The 20,173-nt window shown below is 37.6% G+C and overlaps 1 protein-coding gene across 3 annotated transcripts in view; it reads left to right on the top strand.

The window, feature by feature from the left end:
* Positions 1-20,173, top strand: part of SUPT3H (SPT3 homolog, SAGA and STAGA complex component) — a 535,848-nt gene that overhangs the window by 413,358 nt on the left and 102,317 nt on the right. For all 3 annotated transcript variants that reach the window (XM_040643551.1, XM_040643550.1, XM_040643552.1), the window contains exons 9-11: positions 468-575; positions 4,543-4,710; positions 14,563-14,673. In XM_040643551.1, coding sequence (XP_040499485.1) covers positions 468-575; positions 4,543-4,710; positions 14,563-14,673 — 387 coding nt within the window. The remainder of the gene's footprint in view (positions 1-467; positions 576-4,542; positions 4,711-14,562; positions 14,674-20,173) is intronic.

Raw genomic sequence — 20,173 nt, 5'->3', positions numbered from 1 at the left:
TTTGAGCCTTGAAACGTACCTTTCTTGCTATGTACAGTCTACTGAGTGCTTGCCAAAACCCGAGTCTAGAATCACTGCTCTCTGACAGCTTCTCAAAGCATGGTCCCCTGTCCACAAGCATCAGCTTCTGCTTGCTTCTTGTTGAAAATGTAACCCAAAGCATACCTACCGAATTAGAATCTCGGTGTCTGGAGCACAGAAATCTGTATTTTAAAACACTTCCCTAGTGATTATTAAATAAAATTTGAGAAGCGTTCCCCTAGAAAGTCAGAATATATTGTTGATATTCATGGGTAGGTCTGCTTATCAATGAAAGCATATGCTCACATCCACTGTACAGATTTTTAGGCAAGCCGTATTTTCAATAACATTTGGAATGTATTGCTTTTAGTTTTGCCACATCGGTGACATTGGTGATTGATTATTTCCAGCCATGTGACTTTATTTTCATTACTCTGATCTTCTAGTTAGTGGACCTGGCTCTTCTCGTGAGGCAGGACATGGTAACCAAGGCAGGAGACCCCTTCAGCCATGCCATTTCTGCAACCTTCATTCAGTATCACAACTCTGCTGAGGTAAGAAGCAAAAGATCTGTCTTTGACGCCTCTATGGATTTTTCACATGTCTGGTGTTTCCATTAGTAGTTCTTGAAAAAGGTAAAGTAGGAACGTCTAGCCTTCAGTGAGGAACCTTAACATACTCAACATTCAAACAGATGTTTACTGAGCACCAACTATGTCCCAGGCTTTAACAATCCGCTTCATACAATTTTTTTTTCACCTATTTCTTAACTTATTTAGCTTCGCTAGCCCTTCAGTGGAAGAGGGGTAGTTGGAAAGCACGCCTCATTTCCTTGGGAGGTGAACAGCTGATTCGGGCAACTGAACAATGTTGAGAATAGCCCTTTATTTCTTTGTGCCTCAAAGATCAGAGAATCATTATTATCCTTGTCCTAATAACTCCTGACATTTATTAATCATTTTATTTCCTGGTTATTGACCCATCTCTAAACATGATTTAAAGAACCATGACTCCATTTATTCTCTGTGTCCACACTGGCCCTATCCAGTGAGGATCACATCCTTTCTGATTGTGTTTATGTTGCCGGGACCTCCAACTGGCGGGGGGGGGGGGGACAGATAAAGTCGTCTTGCCAACTTTAAAGCATTGTGCAATAACTGCGTACCACTTACAGTATGAGAAAGACTCCCTGTGAACAGCATGTGCCTCCAGACTAGAAATGTAGTATCATCTATTGAATGAATTTGCTGATATTTGACCCTTTTCCCTGGCATAAGCAGCAATTTCATGTAATTCAATCCAATAACCAGAGAAAAGGCAGCAAGGAGGTTAGCTTAACATCTCCATGTGTAATTGTGAAGTGAGCTTTGGATCAAGCTGGGTGAAATGTATAGCCTGAAAATGTCTAAGCCCCTTTGAGAATCTGACAAAAACTATAAATCCTATCTCCATAAGCACATTCACAAATTTTGCATACAATTTCAGGGTATTCAGAGACCCTCCCAAATCATTCTATGGATCTAAGCCATCTGTGCACCCTGTGGACCCCAAGTTTAAGTATCTCTGCTCTAGGAAACTTAGAAAATATATAAAGATATACACCACCATATTTGATTTCAGGCCAAAAGTTTGACATCTTTTTGTGCCCCTTGGAGAATCAGATCGGCTTGGAATCTAAGTAGAAATTAAAATGTTTATGCCCGTTAAAAATCCATTTTTTTTTCCTTAGAAAAGATCATACATCATTATCAGTCATCATACTTTAAAAGTCCCTAAAGCTTACCCAGTTGATTAAACACTTTGTTTTCTTTATGTTACAAACCCAAATTACGATGTCAAAGAACACCCTTTAAAAATATCTTTGGTACATGTTCACTTTATGAATATGTGTATAAGTATGCTTTTCATTAACATCAGACAAATTTGTTGTAACATTTCTAATTGAAGAAATTTACAGTGAACATAACAAGCCTAGTTTTCCCTTAACATTCAAGGGATTGCTTGCACGGCTAGGAAAACTCTTTATTTCCCTTCTTTCTTGGTTCTCCAGGGTGGCCAAGCTGCCCTGGGCAACCGCTCAGCAACCACAGCTGCTGCTCCCAGCTACCCAGCAGTTAAGAAAAATGGCCTGTGTGTGCTGGGCTTCCCGGGCTCTCTGGGAGGCGGGAGCAGGAGTGTCGGAAAGCATCCCGACTAAATATGTTAGTAAAGCCTCAAGCGTTTCCCTGGCCTTCCAGACACCCCTCCTCCTGTGCGACTGGTGGTCAAAATGCACATTCAGAGGGCCTGGAAATCTTCCTGCCCTTTATTACCTGACGAAACACAGAATGGCCGCTCTAAAGTAGGAATCTTACTCATCAGCATTACAAACCAGCAACCAACATCAAGGGCCTGCTTTAAGGGCTTTACCAAACTGGGTACAAAGGGGGTCTCCAAAGACTGGTATGATCTGTATTCAGGGAGATAAAACATTCTGTAAAACAAACAAGGAAATAACGAACAAAAAGGCACACAATTTAAGATAGCATATATTTCCAAATGAGTGGCGTAGACCGGAAGTACAGACATAAAAACAAGCCTTGACTGCAAAGAACTTGAGAGAGGACGCTGATGTTGAGGGAAGATAGGACTTTGATGAGATGGTAAAAGTGGGGAGAAAGCTCTAGGCTTCAGAGGCAGCATAGGCATAGCTGTGTGAGGGAGAAATAAAACTCTGATTAAAATATTCAAGCAAAGGATTCATTGAGGAGGAGGAAGTCAGGTTAGAAAACTGAGCCTTAGGCTCTTAGAGTTAAGGAAGAGTTGAAGGTTTCTTGGCTGCTAAAGTGTGATGAGTTCAAATGGGTGTTTTAAGAAGATTCGAAGGAAGGTGCTACATACAATGGATTGGAACGGAAAGCTCTCAAGGCATAGAGTTAATACACAATACATTCTCTTTTAATGACTGTTATTTTTGAGTACTAAACGTATGCGGAACCAAGCTCATTAAGCTTGCGTTCTCAGATTGGCAGGTGTGATATTAATTGAAGTTAATTTTTGTTAAAGATTTATTTATTTATTTCAGACAGAGAAAGAGAGTGAGAACACATAGGGGAAGGGGCAGAGGGAAAGGGAAAGAAAGAATCCCAAGCAGACTCCACACTAGGCATGGAGCCCAAAGCGGGGCTCAATCCCAGGACCCTGAGATCACTAACTGAGCCAAACCAAGAGTCATACGCTTAACCAACTACACCACCCAGGTGCCCCAATTGAAGTTAATTTAAATTTTTTTTCTAATATATGGTTTATGCACAGGAAGCAGTGATCCCTAGGAGTTACCTTGTTTTTCCTAAAAATAACTCATGCCTAATTAGGCTTATTCCTTCTCGTTTGGTAATGTTCCTAGGCAGGCAAATCAAAGAAATATTTTTTTTAATTTCTTATTTTAAAATAATTTTTACATTTACAGAGCCATTGCAAAGATAGTACAGAGTTCCAGTACATTCTTCACTAGCTTCCCTTAAACTTGTTCATTTTTCACTTTAAATAAATAATACAGATCTCAACAGAACAACAGATATACTTTTGAAACCCATATGTGTGTTTCAACCAAACATTTTACAAAGTTTAGCATAATTTTTTAAATACAAACACATTACAGAGAAGTGTAGGCTAGCAGTATGGTTTAGTATAGTTGGTAGGATAAGGAAAATGTAGCTTAATAATACCGTATATGAAAAAGACTTACAGACTTTTATTGGCCTGTAAATTGCTTAGGAGCCAATATTGTGATGTTACTGATAAGAAACCCTTTTTTGTCTTGTTTGGTGTTTAGGCACCATCCTAGAGGATAGACATTGACACAGTAGAGAATGTCTAAAGGAGAGTAATGAGAGGGTGAAGGAACCTGAAAGCATGTCTCATACTAAGTGGTTGAAGGAATTTGAGGCAGTTTGACCTATAAAAGAAAAGAGGCTGAGAAAGGTAACAGTCCTCAAATATTTGAAGTGCATCCACATGGAAGAGAATAGACTTGCAGTCATAGCCAAAGAAACCAGGTAGAAACGAGAGATACTATGAAAGAAGGAAGGAACTAGAAATGGAAGGAGCTGGAGGTTTCCACAGTGACCCTCTGGAGCTGAGCAGGAGTCACTGGTAGAAGGCTGGTCACACTGATACAAGTAACTGTCCGGATGGCGTCCACTTTGGCGGGGGGAGTTCAGAGGTGCCTTTTGAGACATGTCAGTCAGACATGCTAACAAAACTTGTAGGTAGAAATCTCTGTATCTTGCAAAATCAGCAGAAGTTTTGGAGGCTGCATCTGAGAAATCCTGATTTTATCTAAATGATTAGACAGATTAAAAATTAGCATATTGAGACCAATGGGGGCAAGATGAGGCATCATTTCTGTGGACTGGATAATAAATGGTGTTTTGATATTTGTAAGCTTCAAGAAGTATTGAATTCAGGAGATAGTAAGCACAATTGAATGTTAGTAGAAGTCCTGGTCACTTGATTTCAAAGGCACATCTCTTTGGGCAGGGGTCTTGCATGAAGTCCTACCCGGAGTCCCCTGAGAACACGCCGCCTCCCACACCGACAGCCCCGTCGTCTGGCTCACAGCACTCAGGGAAATCCACCTCAGGATCGCTAGGGAACGGGAGTGCTGGACAAGACTCAGCGAAAACTAAGCAAAGGAAAAGAAAAAAGGTCAGCGATAAGGGTTTTGTTTTTCTTTTTTCCTGTGCAGAGTGGATAAAGTTGTTGAGTTTGCTTCAGACATACGGAAAATGTGCTCTGTTTTTCTCATAATTCAGATTTTTAGAAACAGCCAATTTATGCTTAACCATACTTAATGACTTCTACTCAGACTTTTTTTTTTTTAAAGATTTTATTTATTTGGCAGAGAGAGAGAGACAGCCAGCGAGAGAGGGAACACAAGCAGGGGGAGTGGGAGAGGAAGAAGCAGGCTCATAGCGGAGGAGCCCGATGTGGGGCTCGATCCCATAACGCCGGGATCACGCCCTGAGCCAAAGGCAGATGCTTAACAGCTGCACCACCCAGGCGCCCCTACTCAGACTTTTTTAATAGCTTTCTTCTGGATAAAGCAAGATATTGATTTATTTCTAATATTTCATTTAAAAAAATTTTCAAACATACAAAAATATTGAGAGAATTATAGACGTAACACGTATATCTGCTGCCCAGATTCTACAGTGAACACTGTACTACATTTACTGTATTATTTATGTGTATTTACACTTATTATATCGATGCATCTAATTATTGTTTTGTCCATCTGTCAGTTCATCTTTTTTTTTTTTTTGCTACATTGCAAAGTAAGCACAGATGTTAGTACATTTCGTGGCTTGATACTTCATTATGTACAATTTGTTTATGATTCTTTTTTTTAAGGTAAAATTTATACACAGTGAACCAGTCAGTTGTTACGTATGCCATTTGACGAGTATTGACAAACATACAAACCTGTTGTTTCCTCAACCCTTCGCAAGATATAAAACATCATCAATTCAGGAGGTTCCTGCATGCCTCTTCCCAGTTAGTTCCTGCCACCACAGAGAGGCAATCATTGTCCTGATTTTTTCATCATAGATTAGTTTTTTCTGTCCTAGAAATCATATAAAGAAAATGTAGTATGTGTGCTCTTTTGAGTGAAATTCCTTTCACTCAGGATGTTTTTGAAATTTGTTTTTCAGTAGAAGTGTCATTTATTCCTCTTTATTGCTGAGTAATGTGCCGTTGTATGAATATATCAATGTATTTATTCTCATTTTGGTGGACACCTGGGCCGTTTCCAGTTTTTGAGGTATCATGAGTAAACATGTGAGTATTATTGTACAAGTCTTCATGGGCAAATGCCTTCGTTTCTCTTAGGTAAATAGCTAGGAATGAAATTACTGAGTCATAGAGTATGTGTGTGTTTGGTTTTTAAAGAAACTCCAAGCCTTTTTTTTCCCCAAAAAATGTTTGTGTCATTTTATACTTCTACCTGCAATATGTGAGAGTTCCCTTTGCTTCACGTGTTCGTCAACTCTTGGTGTTATTGTTGTTTTTATTTTTAACCATTCTAATGGATATTTAACAGTGACTCATTATACTTTGAGTTTGCATTTCCTTGAAATTTAATGTATTTATTGATGTGGTTGGATATAGTTCAACTATTTTGCTATTTGTTTTCTGCTTGTTCTATTTTTGATTCTCAGTTTTTCTTTCTTGTCGTATTTTAGGTTGTGTATTCTTTAAGAAATTCGTATTAATTCATCTACCCATTTCTTAGTGATACATTTTTGCATCATTTTTTCAGTGGTTATGCTAAGGATTGCAATATATCCTTAAATTTTCAGTGTATTTGGAGTTATTGCACTACTTACATAAAATGTGAGACTCTTATATTTATAAGACTGATGTACTTTACTCTTGTCCTCCCTTTATGCTATAGTTGTTATACATCTTACATCTTCATGTGCTGTAAACCATAATACTATTATGCCTTAAGCAATCAGATGTATTTCGATGAAACCAAGAGAAAAAATAGACTAACATTTACCATCCCCACTGTTCTTCATTTCTCTCTCTCTTTCTCTCTCTCTGTGTCTTTCTCTCTCTTTTTTATGCTCAGACTTCCTTCTGGTATTACTTTCCTATTTTGCTCTACTGAATTTGATTTTAGCATTTGTTATAGTGCAGCTTGGCCCGGTGATGGTTTCTCTTAGTTTTCATATTTCTGAAAATATCCTTTTCTTTCATTTTTAGAAGATATTTTCACTGGATATAGAATTCTGGGTTGGTAGTTGTATTTCAGTACTTTAATGATATCATTCCCCCGTTGTCTGGCATCCATTGTTTTGATCATGTCAGTAGTTTGTATTATTGTTTATTGTGTTATTTTTCTCTGGATGCTTTCAGGTTTGTATCTTTATTTTTGGTTTTCACAGTTTGGCCACGCTATCCGCAGACATGGTTTTCTTTGTATTTGTCTGGCTTAGGGTTCATTGAGCTTCTTAAATATTGGTTTATGTCTTTAACTGTTTGGGGGAAATTTTCAGCAATTACTTCTTCAGATATTTTTTCTGCTTCATTCACTGTCTCTCCTCCACTTCAAAGATTCCAAGGCATATTTGTTAGTTACTCTGCTATGGTTCCACAGGTACTTATTTAATTTCTCTTTCAGTCTTTTCTCTCTGCTCTTCAGATTCGATAACTTCTATTGATATTTCTTTATGTTCCAGACTCCTCTGTCAGCTCTAATCTGTTACACCCATCCAATAATTTTTTCTTTGTGATAATTTTATTTTATAGTTTTATAATTTCCACTTGATTTCTTTTTAGCTTTTGTTTGTCTGGTTTTTTTATTTGTCGTTTGTTACAGGTTTATTTTCTTTGATCTTCTTGAGCACAGTTATAATAGCTACTTTAAAATCCTTCTTGGATCAATAAATATCTGGATTATTTTAGTCTCCATTGAGTATAAGTCATGCTTTCTTTGAGACTTCGTTAGGCTCAGCGGAGACCAAAATAATGCCTCCTCTCTCAGTCAGTTCTTCCCAGTCAGTTTCTTGTATTGTTCCATGTCTAGTGATTTTGAATTTTATCTTGGACATCACAGGTAGTATATGGTAGAGAGTTTGTGTTCTGTTCTATTACTTGGAAGAATTGTTGGTGTTTATAGTGGTGGTGATTTGGGCAAGTGTGTTAAGCAGGCAGTTTACTATCCTACACTCAACTCTAAGCTTTAAACCCAAACTCATCTTCATTAACAGCAACTTGGAATCTCTACTCAGTTTATTAGCTTTCACTGGATTTCTTGGATTTGGCACCAAAGAGAAATAGATTTGCATGAAGTTTGTATGCTGGATTTGGAGATATCCTTCTTTGATTTTGCTCTTTTTTGGTATTTCCTTCCTCACTTTTTTTTTATCAAGATTTATTTATTTTTTTAATAATAATTTTTTATTATATTATGTTAGTCACCATACAGTACATCCCTAGTTTTTGATGTAAAGTTCCATGATTCATTACTTGCATATAACACCCAGTGCACCATGCAATACGTGCCCTCCTTAATACCCATCTCCAGCCTATCCCATTCCCCCACCCCCCTCCCCTCTGAAGCCCTCAGTTTGTTTCCCAGAGTCCATAGTCTCTCATGGTTCATTCCCCCTTCTGTTTACCCCCCTTTCTTCTCCTACCGATCTTCCAACTTCTTATGTTCCATAAATGAGTGAAACCGTATGATAATTGTCTTTCTCTGCTTGACTTATTTCGCTTAACATTATCTCCTCCAGTGCCATCCATGTTGCAGCAAATGTTGAGAAATCGTTCTTTCTGATGGCTGAGTAATATTCCATTGTATATATGGACCACATCTTCTTAATCCAGTCATCTGGATTGAGGGGCATCTTGGCTCCTTCCATGATTTAGCTATTGTGGACAATGCTGCTGTGAACATTGGGGTGCATATGGCCCTTCTCTTCACTACGTCTGTATCTTTGGGGTAAATACCCAGTAGTGCAATTGCTGGATCATAGGGTAGCTCAATTTTTAACTTTCTAAGGGACCTCCACACTGTTTTCCTAAGTGGCTGTACCAACTTGCATTCCCACCAACAACGTAAGAGGGATCCCCTTTCTCCACATCCTCTCCAACATTTGTTGTTTCCTGCCTTGTCAATTTGTGCCATTCTAAATGTCTATGCTACCCAGAGAAATCTACACTTTCAATGCCATCCCAATCAAAATACCAATGACATTTTTCAAAGAACTGGAACAAACAGCCCTTAAATTTGTATGGAAACAGAAAAGGCCCCGAATCACCAAGGAAGTGTTGAAAAGGAAAAACAAAGCTGGGGGCATCACGTTGCTGAATTTGAACCTATACTACAAAGCTGTGATCACAAAGATGGCATGGTACTGGCACAAAAACAGACACATAGACCAGTGGAACAGAAGAGAGAACCCAGAAATGGACCCTCGGCTCTTTGGGCAACTAATCTTTGATAAAGCAGGAAAAAACATCCGATGGAAAAAAGACAGTCTCTTCAAAAATGGTGCTGGGAAAGTTGGACAGCTACATGCAAAAGAATGAAACTTGACCACTCTCTCACACCATACACAAACTCCAAATGGATGAACGACCTCGAGGTGAGACAGGAATCCATCAAAATCTTAGAGGAGAACATAGGCAACAACCTCTACATCGGCCAAAGCAACATTTTCATGACACATCTCCAAAGGCAAGCGAAACAAAAGATAAAATGAACTTGTGGGACTTCATCAAGATAAAAAGTTTCTGCACAGCCAAGGAAACAGTGAAAAAAACTAAGAGGCAGCCCACGGAATGGGAGAAGATATTTGCAAATGACACTACAGATGAAAGATTAGTATCCAAGATCTACAAAGAACTTCTCAAACTCAATACACGAGAAACAAATAATCAAATCAAAAAATGGGAAGAAGATATGAACACTTTCCCAATGAGGACAGGCTAACAGACACATGAAAAAATGTTCAAAATCATTAGCCATCAGGGAAATTCAAATCAAAACCACACTGAGATACCACCTTCCTCACTTCATACCTACTGTGGGTGCCCTGAACTCTGGCCTAGATTTCTTAGAGTCTCTAAGGTCCTGTGCCCCCTATCCTGACTGGGGCCTACACTTATGCTTAAAGAGTAAAAACAGGAAACTCAAGCCACTGCCGTTCTCTTCTCCTAAATATAGGCATTCCCCTTTCCAGTTTCTGCCTGGTTTTGATCAATCTCTATCACTTTCATATTCTCGTTTTTTTAATTTGTCTAAAGTGATATTATTATCTAAAACTCAGTTGCTACAATGAGAACCATTTGCCATTACAAGTAGTGGAGCCATACCAAGATATAACTTTAAAATGATAGTAAGCAAATTTAAGTTTTAGCTTCATATCTGGTTTCCTCTTCCATTTAAAAACAACAGATCTCAGTGCTTATTTATTAAGGGGAAATTTGAACTATAAGGAACTTCTGTATTGTAAAGTAGTTTTAAAGAATTTTGGCTACAGTGCTCCAGCTCACTCAGTAACTAAAACTAGGGTAACAAAGTGCTACCTAAAAGACCTCTTCAGTGGACTGAATTTGTATGTAAGAAGTATAGAAGAAGAAGATGTAATTAACCTGATATTATGCATATATACATAAAAATTTCAATAATTCTCAAAAATATATAAAGAATTATTTTTTCTCCTAAGTAGTTAAACATTTCTCTCCTAATCTTGTTGAAAGCTATTACATTAGAGTTGTTTTATAGCAAAGATTTCCTGAGTAAAGTATTAGCTCAGTTCATATCTGAATTTTTGTAAATTCAAAATCGGTGACATCAGAATAATGACCCACTTTAAAGCTATTAATTATTCTCTGTTTATTCATCCACATCTTTCTACATTCAGACTCTTGCTGTTTTCACTTTTACTCCCTGGAAACTTCCACTATGGTCGTAACATGGTATAATTCATTCTACATGAAATAATAAAGCCTCTATTTATCAACTATGTGTCCTACAAGCCAAGCGATCTGATGTATAGCCATATTCTGATATTGTCACTGTAATCTTGGCCAAGTCCTTTATTTTCACTTTCTCATCTATAAAATGGGGCGAGACTTGGAAACGTTTAGAATTGATGATATCTTGCATTCCTTCCGGATTTAATGATGTATGAATCCTTAAATTTAGTGATTCTCTTGTCTTCTCATTAAGTACTTTTTCTAATTTTAATTTCGTTAAAGAAAAGAGTTTTCTAGTTATATAGAACTACAGTTTTAACAATTAACATCTCAATTAAACTTTGAAATGAGAAAATTAACTATTAAAATTAACTATACTATACACTGTAACCTTTGGCCAAAGAATGGCCCACCTTCGTCTGAAAAGACATCCTCCATAAACATGAAACTGTAGGAAAGCTGTGTGTACAACAGTGAGTAGAAGGAAGACACTTGCCTTGCCAGTCAGATTATGTATCATCCTTTGTGGCCAGCGAGTAATAATAGTAATAGTAATAGTAGTACTAACCTTTTGTTTGCTCTGAGATATGTGTTACTCTGTAAGAACGAATGTTTCAAGTTTGACGAAAGATCTAGTCCACCATTATGTGGAAAGAAAAAGTGGCAATTATCTGAGATTCCAGGTCCTTCTTAAATTTGGATTTCCCTGGCAAGGGAAAGGCTGAGAAAGGATAGGATGATTTAACTTGCCAATAATTTTTTTTAAAAGTCAAGACAGGTACAACATTTGTAAGAGATCCAGCAGCGACAGAAGTTTCAGTATAACTTCCTTGGACCACGGTTTGATTTACCAGTTCATCTTTCCCATTCTGCGTGTGCCCACACTCTAGGATCTTCTTTTTTTTTTAATTTTCAAAAATGAAACCTACATATCTGACAAAATACTGAGTCCTGTTGCCTGAAGACTGCTGAAATCTCTGCCGAAACAGACTATTTCCTTGAGTAGAGTACAGGCTGCCTGGGAAAGTTCTTCCTCAGATGTCAGGTCCTCTCTGTCTTGGCTGCGTTCACACTCTGTTCTTGTCTTCGTCCATTTCGTCTTTACTTGCATCCCTTCGTCCAAAAGCTGATGCTGGGTGCAGGAGGGTGAAATAGCATATGGAACCCTCCATATTCCTGGATTCGAGCACTGTGCCTCTGCTTATCCATGCTGGCTTATGCTGAATAAAATCTCTCAGCAGTTTGAACTCTCAACTGCGGTCCAAGGAAGCTATATTGAAACTTCTGTTTAAAATGCCAGAGTCACTGCTAAATTAAAAATTCTCAACTTGGTATGAATTTTGAATTCGAATGGATTAAAAAGTACCTTGGTGAAGGCCCGACTGTTGACAGAAATGTGAAAAGATCGGTTGAGGCGGCAGCAACACTGGAAATATATCATTTCAGATTTAAGAATTCCCTTTCAAAGAACTCAGTGAGCAAGTTAAAAAAGTGTAGAAGTGCATATGGTAGTTGCGTGCTGTTCGCAATCGCTTAATTCTAACAAATAAACCTGAAGGTAGCAAAATAGAAAATCTAATAACATTTTTCACAAAATTGAGTATTTCCATTTTTATATAAGTTAACTTTGTCTTTTTGGCAAAGATCACGCTTCAACCGTAAGCTTATGCTTCCTTCAGTGTTCTGAAATCCTATTTGATTGCCATGCCAGAGGTATTGAGAGATTTTGACCAAATGTTCTATGGTTTTGACAAAAACTGAACTTATTTGGGAAAGTAACAAAGAGTAGAATCTTACATTGGCCATGGAGGAAAGAAATGAAAAACAAAACCAAGTTGCAGGGAGAAAGGAGATGCCATAGAGGAACTTTCCGCCCGACGTAATATGCAGGATATTGACCCTCTTGATGTCTGTCTTTTGTATTTCCACTTGAGTTTCCACTGGAAAACTTGACTCTAGATCCAGCTAAATATTTGCATTCATTTCCACAAATGGGTAGAATGCTTCAGCCATTAATGAGTCTCTATTAGTCATATTCATCTTTGGGGCCAAATGGACTCAGAGAAGAGCCTTAACCCTTATCAGATATTTGGTAATTGCATTTCCATCTGACACAAAGTATTTGGAATAAGAACCAAGAAAGCACTCAAAAAAAAAAAAATTCTCTGTACTTTTATACCAGTGCCAAGTGAAGGGTTAAGATAACAATTTGTATTGTTGTGGGCATAACGGATCTGTTACTTAGGGTATTGCCGAAATGAAATTGAGAAAGATACTCTAGAGCAAATTCCTGTTTGGCTTATTTCATATATTATTAAAATAATAAAAATAATCAAGATCTGCTTTGTTTTATATTTTACATCTTATTTCAGGTTCAGCTTGGATAATTAGCTGATGCTCTCACTTAATCAGAGTTTTTAATTTTTTTTTTTACTAGTTACAGGAAAAACATGCACAAGGTACGGAAAATACATTTGAAAAGTACAGAAGGATATACACTGAAAAATGTCTTTTCCAATCCATGTCCTTTAGACACCCATTTAGCCTCCAAGAGATAAGGACTATTACTGATTTTTGGTATACCTTTGCAAAAACTGGTCTATGCTTGAATGAGTGTATAATGTTCAGGCTTTTTAAAAAATAAATGGTAACATAATACCACCCAGTTGGATACCATGCATTTTTTTCACACGGTACATCTTAGAGCTAGTTCCATAGGACTATGTACGGAACTCCCTTGTTCTTTTTGGTGGTTGCTGTAGTTTCTGTTTCATTATGTGGATGTATCATAATTTATTTTAGTGTTCCCTCCTTGATGAACATTTAGCTCATCAATCCTAATAGTTCTGCAGTGAGCGTGTGTGTGTGTGGGCACGCGCACGTGATAGGTATATAGATACAGGCATATAGGTCTATAAAATTTTGTACCTGCGTACTATATCATAGGATAAATTCTTGGATGTGAAATTGGGTCAAAAATGGTTGTGCATTTTCATTTGATAAGATTTTGCCAAATTAGTACCCATAGAGGTCACACTAGTTACACTCCTACAAGGAATTATGAAAGTGGTAATCGTAGTAATTATCAGAAAAACAAATAATCATTATGTGACTATGACTGACTTCTAGAATACAGTTATAGTAATACACAAACTACTGTTTCTTTCTCTTGATTCTTTAATGTTGATCTGGCACCTGGTATCCACTGAAGTAGAAAGCAATTATAATTATTATCCCAATTTTACAGATGAGGAAACCGAAGTGCAGAGGTAATTACATAACTTGACAGAACTGGTAACTGTGATAGGATCTGGATCAGGTATTTCGGAACCAGAGCCTACGAGTGAACCACGAGACTGTCTTGCTTCTTTTGAGCATTTTATTTTTTTTTTAAATCATGTTACATACCTTTCTTAAGCTGATATCCATACTCTCTTTGCAAATAGCCTTTCTCTTCCTTGTGTCTTTTTGTACTTTCAAACCTGCCTTTTACACATGAGGCAGATTGAAATAGAAAGGTTTCATTTTATTTTCTTTTTGCCCTGAGGACACCTAGAAAATTGGGAATCAAGTAAAAATGATCATCTCTGACAGCTCCAGTATTATAAATAAATATATAGCAATTTTATATTTTTCATTTTAAAATTGATGACCCTCAAGTTATTTCAGAAATATGCCCAACAAGCTCCCAAGAAACATTTATAATAATAAATGTTTAAGCGTTTTTTAAAAAAATAGCTTCCTGCGGCTCTGTCAGCAATCCCCCACGACACTTCTCGTCTGCACGCGACTGGCTCTGTTCTCCCGTACCTTGACGTGCAGGCCTAGGTGAAATATTGTGGGCATAAAAATTGCATTTGGTAGGTCTGCTAGGAAGGGGTCACGTAAAAGTCAGCTTTCATTTGTTCGTGGAATCTTTTTTTAAACATAGTGAACGGCAGCAGGGATGTGCATCCTAAAGGGGGGGAACATGCATTTTATAAAAGTTTATTTTCATATTTTATACACTGTAGTTCTGTTGTGTGTTTTTGATTTGGTAACAATTTCTGTGTTTTTCTGTCGCAGAGCACTGCGGCCTGTGGTGTTGAGGCTCACAGCGATGCCATCCAGCCCTGCCACATCAGAGAGGCCGTTCGACGCTACGGCCACAAGATTGGCCCCCTTTCCCCATTCACAGTACGTAATAACAGAGTTATAAAAAGTTATATTTATAATCTGAAAGAATTTTGATTTTCAAGTGGTCAAATGAAGAAGCAATGGAATTGTTGAAAGCAATTTGTGGTGATGGTAATTTTGTTGTATAAAAGTGGCATAATTCTCTTGGGAAATAAAAGTTAGTCATTTTTGTCTCTTTTTGGAAGGACGATTTTTTTCTACAAAATATTATTTTCTTTCAATCACAAATTATGCTTTTTTTGTTGGGGCTTATATTTTCTGTTTTTCAAAGCTTAGGTTTATAAAACTTTTTGTCAAATTATATGTCTCCAAATATTGCTAGAAGCACTTTATATTTTAAAATTGGTTAGATTGGCAATACCACTTCTATCAGATGTCCTGCTCCTAAACATACTGTGAGTTGGAGGAAGAAGAAATGATTTCTTTACTGGCTTTCAAATAGGCTGAAATGCAGATAGTCTTTCACATCTTCAAATGGTTTTAAAGCTTATAATCAGGGTTTGTTTGTTTTTTTAAATGGAGAATTAAAGACTTTATATTTCAACAGCCTAAAGATCGAGTGTGTGTGTGTGTGTGTGTGTGTGTGTGTGTGTGTGTGTTTTAATTAAGTGCTCATCTTGTGGCCCTTTTTAAAAAATCTTTATTCATGTTAATAGAACTTTCTCCAAGTCTTTCATTGGTTTGATTTTCAGAAAGTGAGGTTGGACTTAAGACTGAGGGACAGTAGAATTTACTGTTTGGTTTCTTCATAGTCACTTCTGCTTTACTCTACTAAAACAGGGTAGGTACGTATAACATCATACATATATACGTTCGTACGTACATAAGTGTAACGGAGTATGTGTTTTCTCCTGAGAGTGGATTTTACTGTGATCTGTTAATAGAAATCATGATTTCTTCTACATTAGATCATCTCCTTTTTCCCTGTGTTTTAGTTAAAGGGAATGCTTTCTTTCCATTCTTTATTTTCATTAGTTAATTGTATGGATTCTCATTGTGGCAGCAAGCGTGTATTATCAGGAGCTTTTTGTAATGGAAACTATTATTTTCACTTTTGTTTAGAATTTAAAATCTGTCTTCCATATAATGAGAACATGATTTCAGCACTGCTGATGAAAGCTATATATCCTTCTGCATGAATGTGTTTTAGATTATTACAAGTGAAAAGCCGGGGTGAAATCAAGGATCTCGTGTTTTATTTTTTTCTGCATGAGAGGTGAGACTACTTTAGTGATGAGCCAAAAGAAAGATGAAATTGAGAAAAATAGGAGACGACTGGAAGAATTTAAAAACCAAAATTGAAAGAACCGTCTTCTGACAAAGGATTAAACATACCAAGTCCATATTTAAGAGCCAACTAATGGCTAAAAGGTTGAGGCAGTGGAGTGGAGAGGGAAGGAAAAGGAGGCAGTGCTGATAATAATCTAGAAGTAATTAAGGAGTAGCGAGGGGAAGCTGTAGTTTTGAGAAAGAACCTAAAATGGTAACTAAAATAATGGATAAAATTACATAAAGGAACGTGTATTTGATGTAAGGGGAAAATCTCCCAATCATTAAGTCTTTGATATTTCCTCAAAACGAGGTGGTGGCTCCTCCATTCTTCCACATTTTTTATACTTAACTACACTGGACAGATCACTTAACCATCTTGGTTGATGACATCATTTATATGTATGTGTGTGTGTGTGTGTGTGTGTGTGTGGTACTCTGTTATTCATGTAAGGTTGCTTTGATAATCTAAGATTGTGGTATGTGGTCAGAAAATGCACTCGAAACTAAGTTCAGATACAATTTAAGCTAATTTTTTACCTAATGAACATATAACAATATGATTTTTTAAGTTAATGATCTAATTTTTAAATGCTTAATTTAAATAGATCTGCTAAAATAGAACAAATAAACCATGACCCGGAATGTTCACTTAGCCACTACCAGAACACAGCAAATGGTAAAAGTCATCAGAGAGGGGTACCCGCATTTTTATCACTCTTCAGAAAGGACCCACCTTGAGAGGTCTGCTTCATTCCCTGGAGCTCTAATAATTTGCCCGGTCTGCAGGACTGCACGTCCCCTCTCTATCATCATTCATATGATCAGGGAGATCGAGTTTCATGGCATACATTACAATACATAAATCTGCCCCTTTTTTTTATTGAAGTACCGTTGACACACATTGGTTTCAGGCATACAGCATAGTGATTCAACCTCCCCAAATATCTGCTCATCACAAGTGTAGCTACCATCTGTCACCATGTGACGCTATCATAACATCATTGACTATATTCCCTATGCTGTACCTTTCATAAATCTGCCTTTTAAATTAGTTAAAAATTCTCTTTTAAGTGGGAGAGATTTGCAGCCTGTGTCTCTAACAATATGGCCATCCTGCCCTGTCTCCCACATACCTTCAACTTGCACGAAAGAGGTGCTTCTGATGTTAGGGGATGCTCATGTCTGGTTCCCTGATCCCCACTCCCGGAGATACTACTTCATGCTGCACGAGGGACTCTTTGCTACCTAGACTTCGAGCTGCAACCGGTAAGAAGAAAGGAGGCATGTGGACTGCCTCTGCAGTAACCATAGATTGAGACCTAAATTTTCGTGCAGAAAGGCTGAGCTCAGTTACCTCCAGCACAACATTTCCTGTGTAAACTAAAGTGCTCTTGAACAACTGGTGTCTATGAAACAGAGATTGTCTGTGCCCTCGTCATGCCGAATCTAAAGTGCTTGTCTGGTGTACATGTAGATGTGAGACCTAATTTATAGCATCCACACCTTGATTCACATGTGGCAATTCCCAGGAATTGGAAACTGATTTGGAGAATTAAAATAACAACCAGTAGGTTACACAGAAATTTAATTCCAATATCGACAACACACCAGGAAAAATCTGCTTTTAGTGAGTCACCCTTCTGTCTTCTACTGTATTATGACTTTTGACATACTTTTATACAAAATCACAACTTGATCCATTTCAGAACTGCAATTCGTTGCATCAAGAGTTGTGAGTTCGTCACCTTGGGAATTAGTTGAAACGATAGAAGAACGATTGAAGCCCTGTTAGGTGGAGGTGAGGAAGAAGAGCATAGGCGATGCTTTGCACAACGTAGCTGCTGCCACAGAGAGGAAAGGGGCGGAGGGCCGAAACTTCAGCTCCCTGGCTGTGAGTGCGAGCCTGTGCCGGAGTGACTTGCAAACCACCATCTCCACTCAGCCAGTTAGAGCAGCGCTGTGTTTAGCATATTGGTTTTAGTTGGTAATTGCTTTCTTTTCTGTGTTCTCATTTATCCTCAGTCCTGTGCAGAAGATCAGAGAGAGTATCATACCTAGAGGATTGAAGTATTTTTCTGAGGTTAAGCTATTAATTAGACTAAATGATGGAGCCAGGGCTAAAACTCCCAGCCCCAGAATCGGCTTCCTAAAACACACTTTCGCAGTTGTCCCCACCCCTGTATACCTGACTGTCCGTATACACATACTAAAGAACGTTTTAAAAAACTAATCCTACTTTTTGCCTATTGTTTATTTTTCCTATAATTCTGAAAATCACTTCAGAATCTGTGATTCGTAGTCGTTATTTTAGAGTACGTATGCATCCCCAGATGTCCTGAGTGACTTTGACGCTTGTCATCTTATGTCGTCCTTGCACTCGGAGTAGCTGGTATTTACGGAAGTTACACCGTGTGGTGTTTGTTGTGCCGAGAGCCAAATGACCATGGTTTTGATCCCAGCTCCGCCACCTACCAGCTAAGAAGCTTTCAGGAAGTTTCTTAACCTTTCATTGATTCAGTTTCATCCGTAAAATAGATGTAATAATAGAACATATCTTGTGATCGAATTTAAGGAATACTGTGAACTTGACGTGTGATAAGCTCTTTTTGCTTGTTTCTGTTTCAAATTTTTATTTAAATTCTAGTTAGTTAACATATAGTGTAATATTGGTTTCAAGAGTAGAATTTAATGATTCATCTCTTACATATAACACCCAGTGCTCATCCCAACAAGTGCCCTCCTTAATGTCCATCACCCATTTAACCCACGCCTCCACCCACCTCCCCTCCAGCCACCCTCAGTTTGTTCTCTGTCATTAACAGTCTTTTTCCTGGTTTGCCTCTCTTTTTTCCCCCCTATATTCATCTGTTTTGTTTCTTAAATTCTGCACATGAGTGAAATTATATGATATTTGTCTTTCTCTGACTGGCTTGTTTCACTTAGCATAATACACTCTAGTGCTATCCATGTTGTTGCAAATGGCAAGATTTCATTCTTTTGATGGCTGAATAGTATTCCATTGTGTATATACACCACATCTTCTTCATCCACTCATCAATGAACATTTTGGCTCTTTCCATCATTTGGCTGTTACTGAGGGTGCTCTATAAACATCGTGCCGCATGTGTCCCTTGAAATCAGTATTTTTGTATCTTTTGGGTAAATACTTAGTAGCGCAACTGCTGGGTCATAGGGTAATTCTATTTTTAACTTTTTGCGGAACCTCCATACTGTTTTCCAGAGTGGCTGTACCAGTTTGCATTCCCACCGTCAATGTAAGAAGGTTCCCCTTTCTCCACATCCTCACCAACATCTGCTGATTCCTGCGGTGTTGATTTTAGCCATTCTGACAGGTGTGAGGTGGTATCTCATTGCAGTTTTGATTCGCATTTCCCTGATGATGAGTGATGTTGAGCATCTTTTCATGTGTCTGTTGGCCATCTGCATGTCATCTTCGGAAAAATGTCTGTTCATGTCTTCTGCCCATTTCTTAACTGGATAATTTGTTTTTTGGGTGACATGTGATAAGCTCTTAATAAATTAATACTAATAATAGTGGAAGTAGTAGCAACAGTAGTAGCCGTAGTATATTTTCTAAAAGGTCTCAAATAGGAATGCAAACAGAATGAAAGAGAAACCACTCCCCCACCACCCAGCCATACAGATACACACATACACACAGAGGCTTCACTTTGTAATCCCAGAAGAAACTGAAACTTGAATAATAATGTGATTTCTTATCAGACTAATGGTTTTTTATTTAAAATTTAAATACCATTTAAAGATGATTGTTCCTGAGAATAAATGTGTTCATTTTTACTTTGGGGATTGGTAATGGTTGAAGAACATTAATGGATTTTTATCACATTATCACCTTAAAAATAAGGTCTCAGGAACTGAATGTACGTAGTTACTGCTCCGTTTTTGCATACTAGCTAGATTTTGCATACTAGCTCTTATGAAACAGAAATCTGAAGGAAAAAAATGGCATGGTCTCAAATTTATAAAGCTTCATCAAAATCAGTTTGTATATTTGTGTAAGTTATTGAAAAAATTTCAGAGACTGATGAGTATATCAGAGTTGGTGATAATTTTTTAAATAAATTATTTCCTCTTTTTTTTTCTCACATCCTTTGAAAAATGCCTCTGTCTTCATGAAAGAAAACGTTGGGAGAAAGTTGCTTTCTACCTAGACTTGTTTCTCAGAGTTGAGTACCTGGTACTTCCC

This window comes from Ursus maritimus, unplaced genomic scaffold, assembly GCF_017311325.1.
Source record: "Ursus maritimus isolate PB19 unplaced genomic scaffold, ASM1731132v1 scaffold_29, whole genome shotgun sequence".
Lineage (NCBI taxonomy): Eukaryota > Metazoa > Chordata > Mammalia > Carnivora > Ursidae > Ursus > Ursus maritimus.
This window is presented reverse-complemented; position numbering and strand designations above follow the sequence as displayed.